The sequence below is a fragment of the Cryptomeria japonica genome, chromosome 2, assembly GCF_030272615.1.
Source record: "Cryptomeria japonica chromosome 2, Sugi_1.0, whole genome shotgun sequence".
NCBI classification, from domain to species: Eukaryota; Viridiplantae; Streptophyta; class Pinopsida; order Cupressales; family Cupressaceae; genus Cryptomeria; species Cryptomeria japonica.
In genome coordinates this window covers 117378371-117398371 of record NC_081406.1, presented here as the reverse complement: position 1 = coordinate 117398371, position 20001 = coordinate 117378371, and the positions used below count along the sequence as shown (strand labels likewise).

The 20001-nt window shown below is 35.7% G+C and overlaps 1 protein-coding gene across 1 annotated transcript; it reads left to right on the top strand.

Annotated features, from left to right (window-relative positions):
• Positions 1 to 16615: 16615 nt before the first annotated feature.
• On the top strand, positions 16616 to 19045 carry LOC131049906 (LEAF RUST 10 DISEASE-RESISTANCE LOCUS RECEPTOR-LIKE PROTEIN KINASE-like 1.2). Its single transcript, XM_057983989.2, has 3 exons — positions 16616 to 17366; positions 17524 to 17562; positions 17770 to 19045. The coding sequence occupies exons 1-3, from the start codon at positions 16622 to 16624 to the stop codon at positions 18918 to 18920; spliced, it is 1935 nt and encodes a 644-aa protein (XP_057839972.2). The 5' UTR covers positions 16616 to 16621; the 3' UTR covers positions 18921 to 19045.
• Positions 19046 to 20001: the final 956 nt, after the last annotated feature.

The window sequence follows — 20001 nt, the reverse complement described above, 5'->3', positions numbered from 1 at the left end:
TGGCCCTGATTTGGTTGTGGCTTCTGGTAGTGTGGATTCTGCATCTCATCTCTACAGATTTGACGAATTTGAGCCCTCTTCGAGTACAGGCTCATCTCTCATAGCACATGCAGATTCTGTGAGTAAGCTTTGGCATGAGCGATTGGGCCATGTCAATTACAGATATCTTCAACAGATGAGTACACAAGAACTTGTACTTGGGTTCCCACAGATTTCCTACACTGATGGTGTTTGTCATGGTTGTGTTCTTGGCAAGCATCATAGAGATCCCTTTCCAAAGGGGAGAGCCTCTTGTGCTTTGGCACCCTTGGAGTTGATTCACAGTGATCTCATGTCATTTCCCACTCCTTCTTTTTTAGGGGCCAAGTATGTACTCACATTTATTGATGACTTCTCTAGATGCACATGGGTGTACTTTCTTAAGTACAAGTCTGATGTCTTTAATTCATTTCGAATCTTCAAGACATTTATCGAGAAGCAGTCTGGCTATTCTATTCGGTAGATACGTACAGATAATGGGGGGGAGTATGTGAATCAGGCTTTCAGATATTTTTGTACTGAGCATGGTTTGCAGCATCAGTTTACTATTCCCTACACCCCTCAGTAGAATGGTGTCACTGAATGCAAGAACAGAACTTTACAGGAGATGGTGAATTGTATGATTCAGTCCAAGTCCATGGATTCGTCTTTTTGGGCTGAGGCAATCAATTGTGCCAACTATATTCAGAATCAGATGCCTCTCAAGGCTATTCGATATATGACTCCTGAGGAGGCTTGGTCTCATGACAAGCCTGATGTTTCCTTTTTTCAGGTATTTGGTAGTGAGGCATGGGCCTTTATTCCTGATGCTCAGAGGAAAGCCATGGAGTAGAAGAGCCGACCACTCATTTTTGTTGGCTACTGTGAGGATGTTAAGGCATATAGGTTGTTTGATCCTGATTCCAGAGAGGTCCTGTTTAGATGGGATGTTCAGTTTGATGAGCGTCTTCCCACAGTGGATACCCCGACTCCAGTGTCTACTCCTCTGCCTACTCCGGCCACTGCATCACTTCAGGATCTTTTTGAGGATGATTCTGATGATGGTGCTGATGATCCACCATCCCCACCTCCACCTGCTCCACCTTAGATGCCCAAGTGGGATCGCCTTACTATTGCAGCGGCAGGTCCTCTAGCTGGTGACCCTTCACATACTCATCGCACTCGTTCTAACACAGTGGGTTCTAGTCTTTTGAGTCATGCTATTTCAGATGATCCTCAGAAGTTTTCAGAGGCGACAGGTCACCCTGAGTGGGATTGTGCTATGGAGGAGGAGTATTCTTCTTTGATGAGGAATCATACATGCGATCTCTGTCCTCTTCCTAAGGGCAGAAAGATGGTTAGGTGTCGCTGGTTGTATCGCACTAAATATGCTGCTGATGGTTCCATTGATAAGTACAAGGCACATCTTGTTGTGAAGGGTTTTTCACAGGTTGAGGGTATTGATTACTCCGCGACATTTGCCCCTGTAACCAAGATGAATTCCATTCGCTTTGTACTCTCTTGCAGCTTCTCGGTGTTGGCCTATTTTTCAGATGGATGTGAAGAGTGCCTTCTTGCACAGGGATCTACAGGAGGAAATCTACATGGAACAACCTCAGGGATTTGTGCAGGATAGTTCTTTGGTTTGTAGACTTTGGCGTTCATTGTATGGTCTCAAACAGGCCCCTCGGGCTTGGTATGAGAAGATGGACTCTTTGTTGCTCTCCATTGGGTTCTCCCGCAGTCATTCTGATCACACTGTCTACATTCAGCTTCTTGAGGGTGACATTTTGATTCTTGTGCTATATGTTGATGATCTTCTCATCACGGGTAGCTCATCCTCTATGATTCAGCATATTCAGCGTGCCTTGATGGATTAGTTTGAGATGACAGATCTCGGTCTGTTGCACTATTTCCTTGGTCTTCAGGTGATTCAGTCTTCTGATGGGATCTCTCTCTACCAGCAGAAGCATGCTCTTGACATGCTTCAGTGCTTCAGCATGCTTGATTGCAAGCCTACTCCCACACCATTTCAGTCAGGGGTTGTTTTGACCACAGCTTATCCCACTCCTTCAGTTGATTCTACACTTTATAGGCAGTTGGTTGGCAGTTTGTTGTACTTGACTCACACCCATCCTGATATTTCCTTTGTTGTTGGTCTTGTCTCTCGATTCTCCCATGATCCTCATGAGAGTCATTGGCAAGCTGCCAAACATATTTTGAGGTACATTCAGGGCACTAGTTCTCATGGCATTCATTATACATTAGGGGAACCTCACATTGTTGGCTACACTGACTCAGATTGGGCTGGTGATGTCATTGATCGAAAGTCTACTTCCAGCTTTATTTTCTGTCTTGGCTCTGGTCCTATCACATGGTCTTGCAAGAAGCAGACTATTCATGCATTATCATCTACAGAGGCTGAGTACCGCTCTGCTGTGCTCGCTAGTCAGGAGATCTTATGGCTTCGACAGTTGATGACTGAGTTTGGTTTTCCTCCAAATAGTCCCACTATTCTTTGGTGTGACAATCAGAGTGCTATTCATATCTCCCGCAACCCGGTAGAGCTTCAGCGGACGAAGCACATTGAGCTTCACATGCATTTCATCCTTCAGTTGATTCAGGATGGTGTTCTCATTCTGGAGTACATTCCCACTTCTGAGTAGGTTGCAGACATCTTCATGAAACCTTTTGCATCGCCGCGCTATCTTCAGTTGCGCTCTATGCTTGGGGTGAAGGAAGTTGTCCTTGGGGGGTCTTTATGAGGCCTTCCTTCCTTCTTCTTCTTTTAGCATGTTCTTTTATCTCTTTTTGGAGAGGAGTTTTTTCCCACTGGGTTTTCTCCTTTGTCTCCGTTTCATAGAGATTTCATTGTATTTGGGTACCTGATCAGGCCTTGTTACCGGGACCCATCTTTCATGCTTTCAGTAGTTGTTATAGGTTTTAGCTTCTCCCTAAGTCTAGCTTAAGGGGGGGTGTTAGAGTAATTAGGTCTTTACTTGATTAATTAAACATTATTTATTTAATTCTTTAAGTTTTCAATTATCTTTTTACACTTAAGCTAACATTAGGTGCATATAATTAATTATTTTAATTAATTATTATGTGCAAGCCTAGGGTTTTCCCTTTTTAGGGTTTCTTGACCTATTAGAGGTTACTTTTTCTTTTCATTGTATGATCTTTTCACAATACATTTTTGGTGAATTGGAGCTCTCTTTTGGAGAATTTTTTTCCTATGTTTTTTCTTGTTCTTCAGATTTTGCTTCATTGCTTCTCCTTGTAACAAGTTATTCGGCTTGCAGAAGATCTTCAGGCTACTATGGGGTTGTATTTCTCAACTCCTATAACTACAAATTTAACTCTAATCTAATCATAACTAAATCCTAGCCTAAACTTAATCCTAACCCTAATTAAACTCTAATCATAATTGAACTCTAATCTTAATCTAACCCTTACCATAATCAAACCCTAATCATATTTGAACACTAACTTTAATTAACTATAACCTTAACCCTTAATTCTAATCGCTCTAATTGAATGATAACCCTAACCTAACCCTAAAGTTAGCTCTAACCATAGAAATAAACCCTACCTACTACTTCAACCTTAATCTAACCCTAATATGAGCCCTAACCCTTATTGAATTCTTATCCTAATTCAATACTAACCCTCATCTTCACCATGCCTTATCCTAACCAAAATTGGACCCTAATTGAACCCTAAACTTAATTCTAACCCTATAATTAAAAGTTACCATAGTTGAACCCAAATCCGAATTGAATTCTAACCCTAATTAAAATCTAATTATATTAATCATAACTATGATCAACCACATATCATAATCAAACCCTATCCTTGACAATATCCCTAATTTTGACCTAATTGAACCCTAACCTTAGTTAGAACCTTATAATTAAGCCCTAATTACAAGTTAAACTATAATCTAAAGTAATAATTGAATTGTATCCCTAGATTTAACTCTAACCCTAATTGAACTCTAGTCCTACTTAACCCTAACCCTAATTGAATTTTAATCATCATTAGACACTAATCCTTATTCAGTCCTAAACCTAATCTAACCCAAGCCTTGATCCTAATTAAGCCCTTAGCATAATCAAACTCTAAGCATAATTGAACCCTAACTCTAATTAACTATAACCTTGACTCTTAACCCTAAACCTAACTCTTACTTAACCATAACCCTAAACTATAACCCTAATAATAATCCTTAGTCCTAACCCTAATAGCTAACCCTAACCCTAATCATAACTCAAAACTTATCTCTAACCCTAATCCTAATTTCCTAACCTTAACAATGACGTCGACTGTATCCCTAACTGTAATCCTAACGCTAACCCTACACCCTAACCCTAACCCTAACCCTAACCATAACCCTAACCCTAACGTAAACATAACCATTATTTAAACCCTAATAACCCTTATGTTGTAAAACTAAACCCTAACCTAACCATAATCCTAACCCTAAACTTGTTCGTAACCCAAACCCTAAACATAATGTAAACCCAAACCATAATCCTAATCCTTACACTAATGCCTAACCCAAAGCATAACCCTTTAAACCATAACTTAACCCTAAACTTAAATATAACCCTGGAATTGAATTCTAACCATTACCTAACCCTAAGCATAACTCTAACTATAGAATTAAACCCTACCTAAAACTTCAACCTTAATCTAACCCTAATTAAACGCTAACCTAATTCAAACCCTAACACTTATTGAATCCCTAATCCTAAGAGAATTCTAGCCCAACCCTAACCCTAATTAAAATTTAATCCTAATTTAATTGTAACTCTAATGTAATTGAATCATAAAGCTAATTTTAACCCTAATTGAACTCTTATAAAAACCCGAACTATAATTAAAACCTTACCACAATGACACTCTAACCTTGACAATATCCCTAATCTAGACCTAATTGAACCCTAATCCATAACCTAATCCTAAACGTCAACCTTAATCTAACCATAATTAAAACCTAACCATAACCTAACCATAAATTTAAATATAACCCTACAATTAAGCCCTAACTACAACTTCAAACCTAATCTAACCATAGCTAAATCCTAGTGTAAACTTAATGCTAAACATAATTAAACTCTAATCATAATTGAACTCTAATCTTAATATAGCCCTTACCATAATCAAACCCTAATCATATTTGAACCCTAACTCTATTTAACTATAACCTTAACCCTAACCTAGATTGAAATTTAATCCTAATCTATTCCTAACCTTAATCTATCCCAAACCCTAATCCTAATTGAACTTTTATACTAATTTAACCCCAACCTTAATGTAATTGAACTATAACCCTAATTCTAGCCCTAACTTTGATGTAAACCCTAAACATAATTATAACCCTAACCATAAACTTAACCTTAACACTAAACCCTAACCCAAACAAATAGAAAATAATAATAATAATTGCAACAATAATATTACATATTATTGCAACAAACATTAATAATATAATATTAAATACTTCTATTTTCAATTTTTAATTGTTTCCCATGTTGCGCCACGACTGCTACTAGCTTACATATATTTGATTTTAATCAAATATATATACAATATGCCGAGAGATATCCTTCTCGAGGCGCCTATTTTTATCATGTACCTCGAACTCTAATAGGTGCCCCGAGAAGGATATCTCTCGGCGTATTATATATATATATATATATATATATTTGATTAAAATCAAATATATGTAAGCTAGTAGCTAATTACTGCTCAAGCATTCAAAATTATCTCACAGTGTATAATTAGCTTAGGCTTTCTTTTAAGTAGACTTGTTAGTCCACGATGCACCATCAAACTTGTCTCACATATAAAAACAATTTTAGTCCGTTAGATATGATATTGAAGTTACCTTCATTTATGTTTTGATTAGACTCAGATTCAATATAAATGCACTCCAGCATTCGGAATTTGGATGGACTATGTTTTTTCCTCTTATAATATTTTTGCATCAATGCATGTGTTGTTGCTGATAGTCATACTTTCCCGGTCACTGTCCTTAATCACCGCTTACTATATACATAATTAATGTGTTAAAGTTACGGTGGTTGGAGTATAGTCATGCTTCAGTTATCTTTATTGGCATTTGTTTTATTAATTATGTTTGTAGGAGAAGTGTATCAATATATGTTATAGCTAATTTTACACACTCCCAAATTTTAAATGGTATATTGGATTTTGACGATGTTTTTTTTTTGTCATTACATATGACTTTAATTGCTTATAGCTATTGTTTTGGCTTTTACATAGTAACCATGTATGAGGTGGCATCCCTTATCCATGCAAGGGTAAAAAAAGTACACATTTTAAAGATGCTCCAATAATTATGCACTTAAAATTGCCAATACTTATGCACAAATGCCCCAGTAGTTATGCAGTATGGGTACCAATTAAGGTGCACAAATAGGTCAATTATGATCCAAAAATGCTAAAAAATTGGCAGCTATTAGTACATGTGAAATTTATTAATGGGATTTTAGCTTTTTATTTTTGGGTTTCTTTAAAGTTAGTAATTGGGGGGTTGGGTATGCAATGAGTGAATGGTTATTGGAACATGGATGGTAATGGTGCTCTTCCCCTAAGTAATATCTCATTCCATTGGGGCAAACATTTTGTAGCTTTGGAAACTTCTTTTGGTTAAAAGATACTTAGGGGAAGGGTATCAATAGTTATAGCTAACTTCACACACCCACATATTTTAAATGGTATACTCGGATTTCAATATTTTTTTCCAGTTGCCTTCACAAGTGACTTAAGTACTTATAACTATTTCTCTAGCTCTGGGGTAATTACAAAGAATGTCGGATGATTTGTTATGTACACAAAAGGTCAAAAAGTGGTCATTTAAAGGTATTTTTTGATACCTACTTAAAAACGCCCTAATAACCGTGTACTACACACCTCAAAAAATTTCACAACTAATCCAATACATATTCTACTAAGAACCAATACAGTTTCCTCTAATAATTGATTCTACTAGTACTTATATACAAATGCCCCAATAATCATGTGCTACGGGTACCAATACTTATGCACAAATTTTAACTAATGGGGCTACAAGTGGGCAGCTACTGGTATATGTGAAATATCTTAATGGGCCTTTAATAATCATTTTTGTGGTTTCTTTAATATTAGTAATTGGAGTGTTGGGTGAGCAATGAGTGGACGGTTATTGGAACATGGCCTCTTTCCTTAATATGTTGCTTTTTCTCTAGATTGAAAATCTTGCAAATGTCTTATTTCAATATTTGTGTTTATTTTTAAGTGATTAACTACTCTAAACTTCTCAACTATGATGTTCTTCACCTTTTGTGTTATTAATGTTTTGGTGTTTGTCCATCTTTCTATATTATTTTTCGTCATTGTGTGTATAGGTGGGAATTCTTTTAAACCATATGTATCGCCTCTATTGACATCATCCCAATGGGATACAAACAACAAATAGATACAATAAAACTAAGTTAGTTATCAATTTGAACAAATCTAAGCTATAGAAAACTTATCGCAAAACCATGTATCAAGTGATTCTTGCTTGATGTTTGAACTTGTGAGACATCAAAATAGGACTTTGGGCATGTCTTGACATGACTATCTTTACATAGATTTATGAACTGGGTATTAATAGTGCCTAAGTTATTCTTTTTGATCATTTTCATGTTTACATGGAGGAGAGGCATCTACTTTAGATGCATATGACTTAAATTTCTATAATAAACCATATTTTTTATGACTAGAAAAGAAAAGTCATGACATTTCCTAAATGTTATAATTTAAACATACTTCTGATCACATAATGCAATCCATTTTATGATTGGAAAAGTGTGTTAGCATAGAATTACATTGTTGATACTCAATCAATTAGACAACGGTTATATATGTTGTGTGTAGTTATAGTTGAGATAACTATATTTCTCCTTTGTATAAATTATATTTTTATTCATGAAATAATATTATCAAATATTTACCTTCTCATTATAGTATAGAGACATAATTTCCCTAGGCATCTGAGTGTGGAAATTGTTTGAAGGGAAATGAAGAAATAGATAGTGTAGTAGGCAATAGAGGAGGTGCTCCATTTGGAATGCAAAGAGAAAGGAAATAAAATAAATCAGAGGTAGGGAGATTTTTTGCATGTGTGTGTCACATGGGAAGGAGTCTCTACTTTTGGCATACATGAAAATACAAAAAGAAGTGTTTAAAATTCTTGTCCATCACCACTTGATCAGAGTAGCCAGAAGATTGTTGGAAAAAATGCTAATGAATTTAATCTTGTGCATTCCTCAAGATGTTGATTGTGCAAGTTGATGCTATTAGCGTTGCAAGAAATCATGAAGATGAGAAATAACTAAGAGATCAAGACAATTCCCTATATGACACCTACTTTTATTTTTCTCTACTAGATACTCTCCAAAATATTTAAAAACTATAACTAGACAAGATACTTTGGCAAGGGATACTAAAGTACTTCTTTAATGTGTATTGCCAAGCAAAGAAGATCTATGCCAAGATCAAGGAACTCTATCATGTAAATGATGAACATTAGGTAAAACACCCACACAAGTTTCCACATCTCATTGCTTGAGCATACCAAGATCATCTACAATCTTCGCTTCATTTGTGAAAATATGTGTATGTCAATCAAATTAGTACAATAAACATATTATTGTGGAACAAATATTTTATTTTTTTGGTATCAGCATGTTAGCACCAAAGTTGCTCCTTTCAGAAGCTCGACTCTTAAGAGCTCCCAATTATGCAACATGGAAGATGAAAATGTGATTCTCCAATTCAAAGAGCTATTAGGATCATTATGGAGAAATTGAGCATCCAAATGAAGTTAATGAGTAGAGGAAGTATGATAACGCCAATGTGAAATCCTTGATATTGATTACACTTAGCATCTTCTACAAAGTTCAACCACATGTTCGAGATGCAATAATGTCAAAGAGGGATTGGACATTCTATCCATGTAAAGACGTCAATCTAGGATCTAACCCTAAACTACGCTTTATTCTTAAATAAACTTAAAATTTCAATCTCTAAGCATATTTTATAGAAGATATAAACAAACATCGAATATATCATAATAACGCACATGAATAATACAATCTCCAATACAAAGAAGTTCTTATTTCCTACTTAGGCTTCCAATTGCCTTAAGAATCTACAAGAAGATGCATCCATCGATCTTTAGTCTGAGTCGCTTCCTTCTATCTTTCGAATGTAGACGAGAACAAGAATCAGGCGTTTTTTCTGCCCAACCTTGAAGCTTACACTTCCCCAGAATTCTTGGTCATTCAAGAATACCCGACCCTACACAAATTGGTTTAACCAAAGAATTCGAAAGCAAGAGGGAATCTGGTGCATGCCTAGATAATATATGCATTTTCATTTTTCCTAGTTCATTCTAAGAAACAAGCATTCACTATCATACTAGGATGTGGTAGAGAGTATAAATAAGGAATTTCCATCTTTTTCTACGGATAATTCAAACAATAACTCGGCCGAGTATATGCCATGCACAGCAAAATAATAGTTGGAAAAAGCAACTATTCTCCCTAAAGCATCCACATTCAGCACCCATCCTGAAAGGTAAATTTTTCCAACTCAAGCTTAACCCTAGCTTGATTCCCTCAAACACAAATTCTTTTGAGAATACAATCTTTCTTTTAAAACAAAAATAGAGATATCATTTTTGTTGCTTACTAATAATTCTTGTCTAATATATCTTTCGAAGACAATCTTTCATAAGAATGATAAACCTTTATAAGCAAAAATCTTAAAATCAATCTTTCATATAAAATAAAGTACATTCAATAGAAGGTGTTAAACATGTATGAGATTAATGTCATATGTAAACAAAAGTATGTAAACACATTCTAAAAATAGAATTTAAAACTAAATATTTTTGGTGCAAAATACGATACTAACATCTTTTCTCTTAAATTCTTTTCTTTTATACCACAATGGTTTATAAAGCATTTCAAATACGATATGAATAATTGATACCTATTTGGACGTACTTATTTAGTATCTAAACTTCTATTTCTACACAATTTGTACCAAATTTAACAATTAAAAATGAAATGAAAAACAAAGGATTCTAACCTCTTGGAAACTTAGAGTGGATTGTAAGCTTTAGACCTTGTCGTTCTTCGTCAAATGATTTGACTCCTTGATCGCAAGTCTCTCTTTCTTTCCAACTATTCTTATCTCTATCCAACTATCTCTCTATCACTCAATCTCCACGATAATATCCGACTATTCTTCCTCTCTATCAACCATTCTTCTTCTATCTCAAACTATTCTTCTTCTCTATCCAACTATTCTAACTCTCTATCAATCTATTCTAACTCTCTATCAAATTACTCTTACTCTCCCTTCAAGAAATTCACTCTTCTAATCTTGTGTGAGAAGAATGACCAAATGAGTGTGTGCATACGTCTATTTATTCAAATCTATGGCTATGTTTGCTGCTATCCTCTGGGTTTTATTTATTGTTCCACTATGTTGTTGCAACTATATTTTCCATGCAGTAGTTGGTTCTAACTTCAATCTCCACGCATGAAATCTATTGACTTCTTATCCACCGTGAAGTGATGTTGCATGCTAAGTCATCCCAAGGGGTCGTGGGAGTGTTAAAGTTTCCATCGTGCTGTGTAATGGCTTTGACAGCGACCACCGTGGATGGAGGGAGACTGTAATACACGTTTGTGTTTATGCTTTGATAGTGGTAGTGGTGGTATCTTAAGCTACGCCCACCTTAACAACCTTGCCTCCACATTTGATCTGCGTTTAAAGGCTTTAACAACAATCACCGTGGGTGGAGGAGTCTACTAACTAACCTACCAAAGTGGCTACTGTGGTGGCGGAGTCTACACTGACCAAGGCGGCTACCGTGGGTGGAGGGAGTTCGTTTATACACCGACCAAGGCGGCTCTTTCATTTTCTTTAAACGGTCAACCTCCTTTTACAACCCGCCACCCTACATTAGTATTATGTTTTATAAAGGGATATATGGTATGTTTTATAATTTATAATTGACTCTTCTTTATTATAAAACATTAGACTTTGTTTTTAATATATTCTTGGATTAACCTTTTCTTTGATAACAAATATATAGATTGGATTTTTATTTACTTAGTTTAATTTCATAAATACAATACATTATTCAATATTTACAAATAGATGAAATTATTATTATTAGACAAATTTTGTATGAATAGACAAAATAATTTGACGAAGTCAAATTTCATGCTAATTGGTTATTGATATATGTCTATGATTGAATAAATTTCTCATATATATATATACTATACTATTATTAAATTTTACAAAATTAAACTCGTAAGTACAATTTTCATACATTTATACATATCTGAACAAGAAGGACCTAAAAATGTAGGGTCAATATTCGTTTTCGAATCATCTACACATTTTATCTCTTTTAACCATAAAACTTAATATTTTACCTTTACTCATGCAACTAAAATTCAATTCAATCGCCACTCACATCATGCAATCAATACACATGTATAATTATTTAAATCAATCTACTACTCATTCCAATTTCATCATTTCAATTTGAACAAACACTCAAATAAGATCATTTAAAATCATCCACATTTTCAAGATGCAAATTATAAATCCTAATGTGGTGTGTGAAAGATTCCCTTTTCTATCGAAGTCGTTCAGTTAAAAGCAATTCTACCTGATTCATGTTCTCGCCTTCGACCTCCTTCACCTCATCCTGCATTACTTACACTCAAAATTTTATCAACAATGACAAACCCAAAAGAATATTGAATTTCATATCATTTGCAGGAGTAAAAGCATATTATATTTCCTCATACTAGATTATGAATGATCTAATCTATTTTGAATTTCAAAATCACATTACATCTTTAAATTGCACAATATTAAATAAAATGATTCGTGACAATCCACCACATATGAGACAAATAAATAGACAAAGATCATTCTTATCCATTCAAAGCTTCATACACTCAATATGAAATCTGACCGAAAAGTATAGGATTTCTTACATGAACTGTCAAAACTATAAGAAAAACTTGTAGTGCCTGGAGAGAAGTTGGTAGACAAACTACTCATCCTAATCACTCTTGGTGTTGTTATTTCCTAGTTCCAAATTTTTTATGAAATTAAACATTACAAAGTACAGGTATTGTTAAAATAATTGGTGGATTTTCTCTACCAATAAGAAGCCATCAAGTTAGTGCAAGATGATCTGGAGTAAAAAGCATTGATCTCAAAGCAGTAGCATGGTTAGAATTTTTGAAAGTGACCACCACAAATATAATAAAAACAATACAAAAATCATTAAAAGGTGAATTGATGGTGTCATATAGATACACAAAATATATGCATCACATTGATAAGTGTTGGTATATTCCCTTGAAACAAGAAAATTCTAGTAAAGAAGGCACATCTAGTTGTAGTGATTATCAACAATAAAAATAATATCCCCACTAATGAAGGCATAGAGGACAATCGAATTTTCAAAGACCACAAGACTCAATAAAAACTCTAACCTGTGCCATTATCAACTAGGTCAAGGAGAATATGAAAGGCTTTGGTAAATACAAAAACTCACACACCCCTTTGTCTTTGGACTAGATTATTGTCAGGAATTAGGATTTCGTTGATGTCTTTTCTAGCTTTATCTCCCCACCTTTTAGGTTTAAGAAAAATATTAAATAGCCCCCCCCACACCAGTTGGTTGAAATTAAAATTTGATGGGTCTTCTAAATATAACCTAGGTTGGGAGAGTGGGGGAGAGGTCATTAGAGATTCAAGTGGAAAATTCCTAGTGGCCTACATGGCTAACCTAGGCACTCAGACATCTAACATGGTGAAAGAGTTGGCAACATTTGTTGGCATCTTTATTGCTAAGGACAAGGGCTACCAAAATATCATCATTCAAGGTGATTCTAATAACGACATCATTATGTTGCAAGGAAAGGCGAAACCTGGATGGTAGGTGGTGAACCTAATGAATAAAAGCCAAGGTATTATTGCTACATTTAGCCATATAAGACGTGAACACATCTTCAAAGAAGGAAATAGGACTACAGATAGGCAGTCTAACTTAGGTCATTTTTTCGAGGGGCTTACAGCATGGATGGTGCAACATGAATTACCTAACTTAGATATTTGTGTTGTGATCCTTTAAGACTTTAATCCTGGCAATTAGAACTAAATTTTTTAAAATCACCTTTTCCATCTTCATCTTGGCCATGTTGTACTTCAATCACTTATTTATAAGTATTGGCCTGGTTAAAACTAGTGAAAGCTATGCTTTAAGCAATATTTTCTTTTTTTGTGTCTTTCCCAAAGTTGGTTTTAGCTATGCTTTTTTGGGCCCTGTTCTTGGCTTTACTATGCAAACCATAGGTGGGGACCTTATTTAGATGGAGCCAAACAATTGTGTCAAATTTCAATAAAATGGGGTTCTTTGAAATAAGGTGGTGGAGGGTAATCTAGTGACTTACATTGAAGGAATGAAGGTTTACAAACCTACTCTATCTGAATGGTTTACCCAATCTTGGCATGAAGGTGAAGTTCAAGTGGGTGAGGTAAAATTAACTATGTCTATTGAAACCATTGCAACTACTATGGGTTTTGTGGTGGAAGGCATGACCTTCACAAAGAAATCAAAGGGTAATTAGAAGGAGGATTTAAAGAGGTTGTTGAAGCCAAGCGAGAAAGTATGGAATCAGGCAACACTCATTCTCATGAAGTTCATCACCTTGGATGGGTGGTTTAAATGATTTCATTCACATATTTTCCCCATGCTCAACCAATTAAGGTAAAGGGTGAAGATGAATTTGAACCCTTATTGGCTTTTTTGGTCTATTTCTAAATCTTTTGTTGTGGCCAAAACCAAAAATTTCGTTCCCCTACACCAGGGCTTATCATGTAGCTATACATTTTTCTCATGAATTTAACCTCCACCTATGGTCTGGCTTGCAATCCCTCTAGCCCCACTTTGTGTGTTGAGATATCAGACATCTTAGAGAGTAAATATGTCAGTTCTACTCCTATACCCAAAGGGACCCCTATCTAGGGTAACCCCAACAAAATGGCTAAATATAAGAACCCCCAAGCCCCCCCCACTATTGAATACATTGTCAAAGAGCCAGATGGAGAGGAAAATTCCTTTGAGGACTTCGATTCCTCATGGTCTACTAGGTTAGAATGGACCCCAGATAACCCTATTAACAAGGTTGGTACCCCCTTCTACCCCTTCTTTTGGCTTCCCTCTCCCCTCACCTACAAATTCACCAAGGAAATGGGACTTTCCTACCTTTGTAAATAGAGTTAGTGAGCTATGTGATGGTTGTGTCTATTCTGGCTCCAAAACGGACCTTTTGTATAGTGTGTTAGCGACAGGTTAGTCAATCGCAGCCGTTAATTACAAAATCAATGGTGTAAAATGTGCGACTAACATGTGTGTTAGTCAATCCGTATTGTCATTTTGGAGCCAGAATAGATGTGCCCCTATGTGATGGCTACAACAAGGAAGAAGCTATAATTTGTTAGCTTCTAGGTCAGCTTAATGTGGCAAAAAAGAAAATTAACAAATTGGAAGCCCTTTCCAAAGAGGATTCTAGAGCTTCTACCTAGGGAATGAAAGACAAAGATCAGAGAGTTTGGACCATGGCTAATGATTTAGTCAAAAATCTTGATAAGTGGGAAGGAATGGAGGAGCAACTTAAGGGATTGTGTGATAAGATTAACCAAAAGGAGGACTTGAAGGAGACAATGAAGGCTATGAGGTGTTGCAAAATAGCCAAGTGCCCCTTAAAAGGAAAATGGAGGAAGTAATGGCTCAGAACAGTAAAATGTTCAAAAATAATTCAACAACTATAGAGGCCATTCAAGAGGAAATTGACAAGAGGTAGGAAAGAAAGAAGCAACAATTAGCTTCTTCCCTTGTCACTGGTTTAAAGACGAGTGAAAGTGACTTCAAAGTCCCCCACTGATTCATCAGGTAAAGGATCAAACAAGAGGCTCTTCCTCTCCGATCGGGTGAAGGCTATGAGCCAAGATTGAAAGATTGAAAAGCCCCCATGAGGTAGGCCATCGGTTTGTGCCTTCGGTGGGGGTTGGTCTATTGGTTTTATGCTCTATTTTTCCATAGTCTACTCTAGTCTTTGGTTTTGTGTTGTCTAGTTTTGGGTGCCCACTAGGCTCTATTCCTTTCTAGCAGCTGGTACTCAGGTTTTGGGTTCTCACTCTTCATGAGTCTCATGGTTTCTCTCGTATTTTCATCTATGTAGTAGTTGTGTAATTTTTTGGGCCTCTCCTAGTTTAATCCAATCAAAACATTACACAACATAAAAATGTTTAAAATACCTAATATACCTATTACAAGTTCAAGTTTGCATTAAAATCCCCCCTCCCCCCCTCTCTCTCTCTCTCTCACACCAAGGCCCTCACTTTGATTTTCTTCCCTTGTCTTCCTTAATGTTTGTAATATATGGTTAAAAGAGGTTAAAAAATATATTCTTTCATCTCTCCATCTATCTCTATCTTGTTATCTCTCTCCACCTCTCTCCATATATTTATCTCTTCTATATCTATCTATCTTCATCTCTCCCTCTCTTTTTCTCGCTCTCCATTCCTCTCTGTCTATCCCTATTGCAAACATATCACAAACTTGTTGGTATTGGAGTTTGATTATCTTCTTTCTTTAGAGGTTTTTTTACTGACTTTTGGATCCCTATAACTTGATGTCTATAATTGGATGTATAATTGATTTGAAGCTATCACTTCTCCATTGAGACCTTTGTTGAACAAACAAACATCATTTGCTAAATGGTCTACCAAATGACCACATATATTTCACAAATGTATGAAAATCCTAGACTAGATTTTTTCCTAATTAACCTTGCACACCACTTCAACATATCCATTGCACACCAAGATGCGATTGTTAATTAATACCAAGACTATTTCTCCTTTTCTATAAAATTTACTGAGTTTTTTAATTCAATTATCATTTCATGTGAAATCAAAAAAAAGTTTTAGATAAAAATCTCACATCCTCCAACAATATAAAAGAAAAGGTGAAGCTCTAGGACCGACATTTCATATTTCCATGCATACGATGCAATTTCCCTTTAGTGGAGTGATTTTCGTAGAAAGATCTCACAATAATTTATAATGATCTCGACCTTCCCCTCTACGTCAAACTAAACGTATCTTTCGCGGAATTCAAATGGTTTTGTTATAATGCGTCAAAGAAAAGCGCGTAAAATTTATGAGTCGTTGATATGCGCGATTCAATTGTTGAATATTGAAATTTGTCAGGATTCAACTGCGTACTAGGTCAAAATGGCGTATTGACTCCGACTTTTCACGTCGGTAATGGAAGTAAGGTCAATTGCCGTATTGACTTGGCTATTTTTGTTATGTTTTTTCACAAACCTCTCATTTTCTTGGTTTCTCCTACCTGCTTCCTTCGCTATTAAACTGTCATGCACGTTCCTTTGTTCACCTCATTTCTACTTGTTTTCTTCTCACCGTTGTAACTAAGATGAAAATGGAAGGACTGCCTCTTCATCTATGCCATTTTAAGCATTTCAGTCTGCACCCTGTATTCTTCCTGCGCTTCCTCTTTCTTTTCTTCATAATATTCATACCATGCCTCGCTTCTTTACCTCAAGCTTGTCCAGAACCCTTCGAATGTGGGGGTCATTTATTCCAATATCCCTTCGGAACAAAGAGCAGCGGTTGCGGTGACCCTGCTTTTCGGCTGGACTGTGATGATAAAGTGAAGATGCCTCTAATTAACATCAGTGGTTACCAATACTATATACGGGAACCTCTTGGCTACCAGAAAGAATTTCCAATCAATTCAATGCAAATAGTTGATAGAAATATGTGGGGAGATGCTTGTAACCTGTCGACCAGTAACCATACAATGGAATTATTGTCTAGCCCACAGTTGCGAATTTCTGATGATTACATGAATATAAGTCTATGGGGAGAGTGCACAGAAGAGATCAGAGAGTACCCGCACGCTCAAGAGTATGATTTAGAATGTAATAAGAGTTGGTACTATTCACACTTGACTTTGAGTAAGTATTGTAAGTTATTAGTGCATCGACCTGTTAAAAAAATCGACACAGCTAATCTACCGTTCCTTCCAAGTATAAAGGATGGGATCAGAGTAATATGGAATTTCAGCGAAGGCTGTGAGCATTGCGACCCAAGGAGAAAGGATTGTATTTCCGACACCAAAAATCCGACGCAATTGAATTGCAATTCGTCGAATCCCGGTAAGGGACGTAACTCCATGTCTACTTAATTGACAGATGAATGAAAATTGTCCAACTTTTATGTCTAAAGAAAGTTTTATTTTATTTTTTCATTTATATTTCCTAAGCAAAATACTAACCATTATCTCTGCCTTTACTTATAATTGAGATCATGCAGGTGGGTGTAACACTTCTAATAAGACTGTTATTGCTCTTGGTAAGCACCCTTTCCGCTTTAAGATCCACAATTTTCACGTCAAAGCTAAATATATTTCAAACATTTTACAGGACTATAGTTAAAAATCATTAGATTTAACGATTAATAAGTAATTATTTATTAATTCTCGATAAGATAACATGTTAAATTACTATTAATTATTTAGCTATTAAAAGTGTAATATTTAATTAGAATGCTCTAATGCAGGTAGCTCTATCGGGGGAGCTGCACTTATCTTAGCACTAGCAGTGCCTTATATTTTGTATGTCAAGAGAAGAAAAAGGCCTCATAACCGCGGGCTTGGTGATGATTACAGTAACTATCAGCGAAGCGACATGGAAGCAGGTCTCGTAATGTATATGATGGGCAATTTGCCCATGTTTCCTTATGAAGAACTACAGCAAGCGACAAATTTCTTCGACGAGAAGAACGAACTTGGAGATGGAGGGTTTGGCGTGGTATACCTGGGTAAACTTAAGGATGGACGAGCTGTAGCAGTGAAGAGGCTTTATCAGGATAGATCCAGAACAGTTGAACAATTTATGAACGAGGTCCAAATACTGTCATCCCTGTGTCATCCAAATCTTGTTCGTCTCTATGGCTGTACGAGCCCACAGAGTCCAATGCTACTGCTTGTTTACGAGTTTGTGCCAAATGGGACCTTGTTTGATCACCCTCATGGCAGCCGAAGAGCTCCCGGAGGCTTGCCTTGGGTAACTCGTTTAGATATAGCCATAGAAACTGCTCAGGCCTTGGCGTATCTCCACAACATCTGTCCACCCATATTGCACAGAGATGTTAAATCTGACAACATTTTACGCGACGAACATTTTAGAGCAAAAGTTGCAGATTTTGGGCTTTCTAGGTTATTGCCTGTGAATGTGTCACACGTCACAACTGCCCCGCAAGGTACACCTGGGTATGTTGACCCAGAGTACCATGAATGCTTCCAGCTCACTGAGAAGTCTGATGTGTACAGCTTTGGGGTTGTTTTGGTGGAGATCATCTCTGCCAAAGTCGCAGTGGATATTATGCGAAATAGAAATGAAATCAGCCTTGCTAATATGGCCACAGACAAGATCAAAAGAGGTGTTTTGGATGAACTGGTCGATCCAGAATTGAAGATTGAAAGAAATCAGGAAGTGAAGGTCACTGTTGCTGCAGTTGCCGAATTGGCGTTTGAGTGCCTTGCCATAGAAAGGGATTTTAGACCAACCATGAAAGAAGTAGTCGCCCGTCTCACAGAAATCAAGGAGATGCTGCAGGAAAGCTCAGAATCTTCAACCTCAATAAGCAGCACGCCAACATCTTCGTTAACTTCACTGCAGGAAAACTGGCCCGGCGTAGCTTCGGATTAAAGTGCATCTCTGATTTCGTTTTAGAAATTTTGTATTTACTGTTAGCTTAACGGTTTAAAGTGCCAATGTATAGTTACATTTTAATGTTGTCATTATTTCTGATAAATATCCTAACTAGTTTTCAATTATTGTTAGGCATTAAAAAATTATTGGACAGATTGGAAATAAATAATTTTCCAATCTGTATAAGAATTTTGTATATTTCATTAATATTATTTACAAATATAATGTTTCATAAGGATTTAATCATATTTTTATTAGTGGATAAATAATAGAAAAACATTAAAAGCAAATAATAATGTTTCATAAGGATTTAATCATATTTTTATTAGTGGATAAATAATAGAGAAACATTAAAAGCTTGTACAAATTTACAAAAAGTTGATAAAATATATAGATTAAAAAAGGTTTGGGATAAACAAAGATTTAAAAATCGTTGGAGGAAATAAATCATTATTTTTTTTATAGATATTTATATTCTTACAAAAAATATTGTGGTTCTAGTGTCACTTATATTGATGTTTTCAAATCTTTGAAAGAAGTAATAAATTTTTTTAAAAATCTCAAAGTATAAATTTTACTAAGAACCTCTCTTCTTTTTTTTTGTGTGCGCATATGAAAAAGTGGAGTTTTAAAAGTTCTTAAATTTTTGAACAAGTGAGAATGGTTAGTGTTGAAGTTAAAAAATGGCCGTCTCAAATAATTGAAAAGGAAAAGTCGATTAGTCTGAATTGGTACTTACTTCTTGTATTAGGGGATTAGTGTATATATAGGTTAGTGACTACAAATATATTTGGGGATTGGTGTCTTCATCTCCGGTTGTAATCCTATAAGTTTGTGTCGACAAAATACTATAAGTTCTTTATTGTCTTTTTGAGGCTAGATTTGGATAGTAGATCCAAGAAACTATTCTCAATGTGATTTTTCCCTTCTATTCTTTCACGTATATTTCATATTCATATGTGTTGATGTGTGATTGTTCTTATCTTCTTTCTTAGCTTCTTTAATGTCAATAAGGTCTTATAATGATCCTAATAATAATTTGAATTGAAGTTGATATTTGGCATATACTAATTCACCT

Coding starts and splice junctions, on each gene's coding strand:
- LOC131049906 (XM_057983989.2), top strand. CDS start 16,622: ATGAAAATGGAAGGACTGCCTCTTCATCTATGCCATTTTAAGCATTTC. Junction 17,367..17,523: donor TTGCAATTCGTCGAATCCCG/GTAAGGGACGTA, acceptor GAGATCATGCAG/GTGGGTGTAACACTTCTAAT. Junction 17,563..17,769: donor TAAGACTGTTATTGCTCTTG/GTAAGCACCCTT, acceptor GCTCTAATGCAG/GTAGCTCTATCGGGGGAGCT.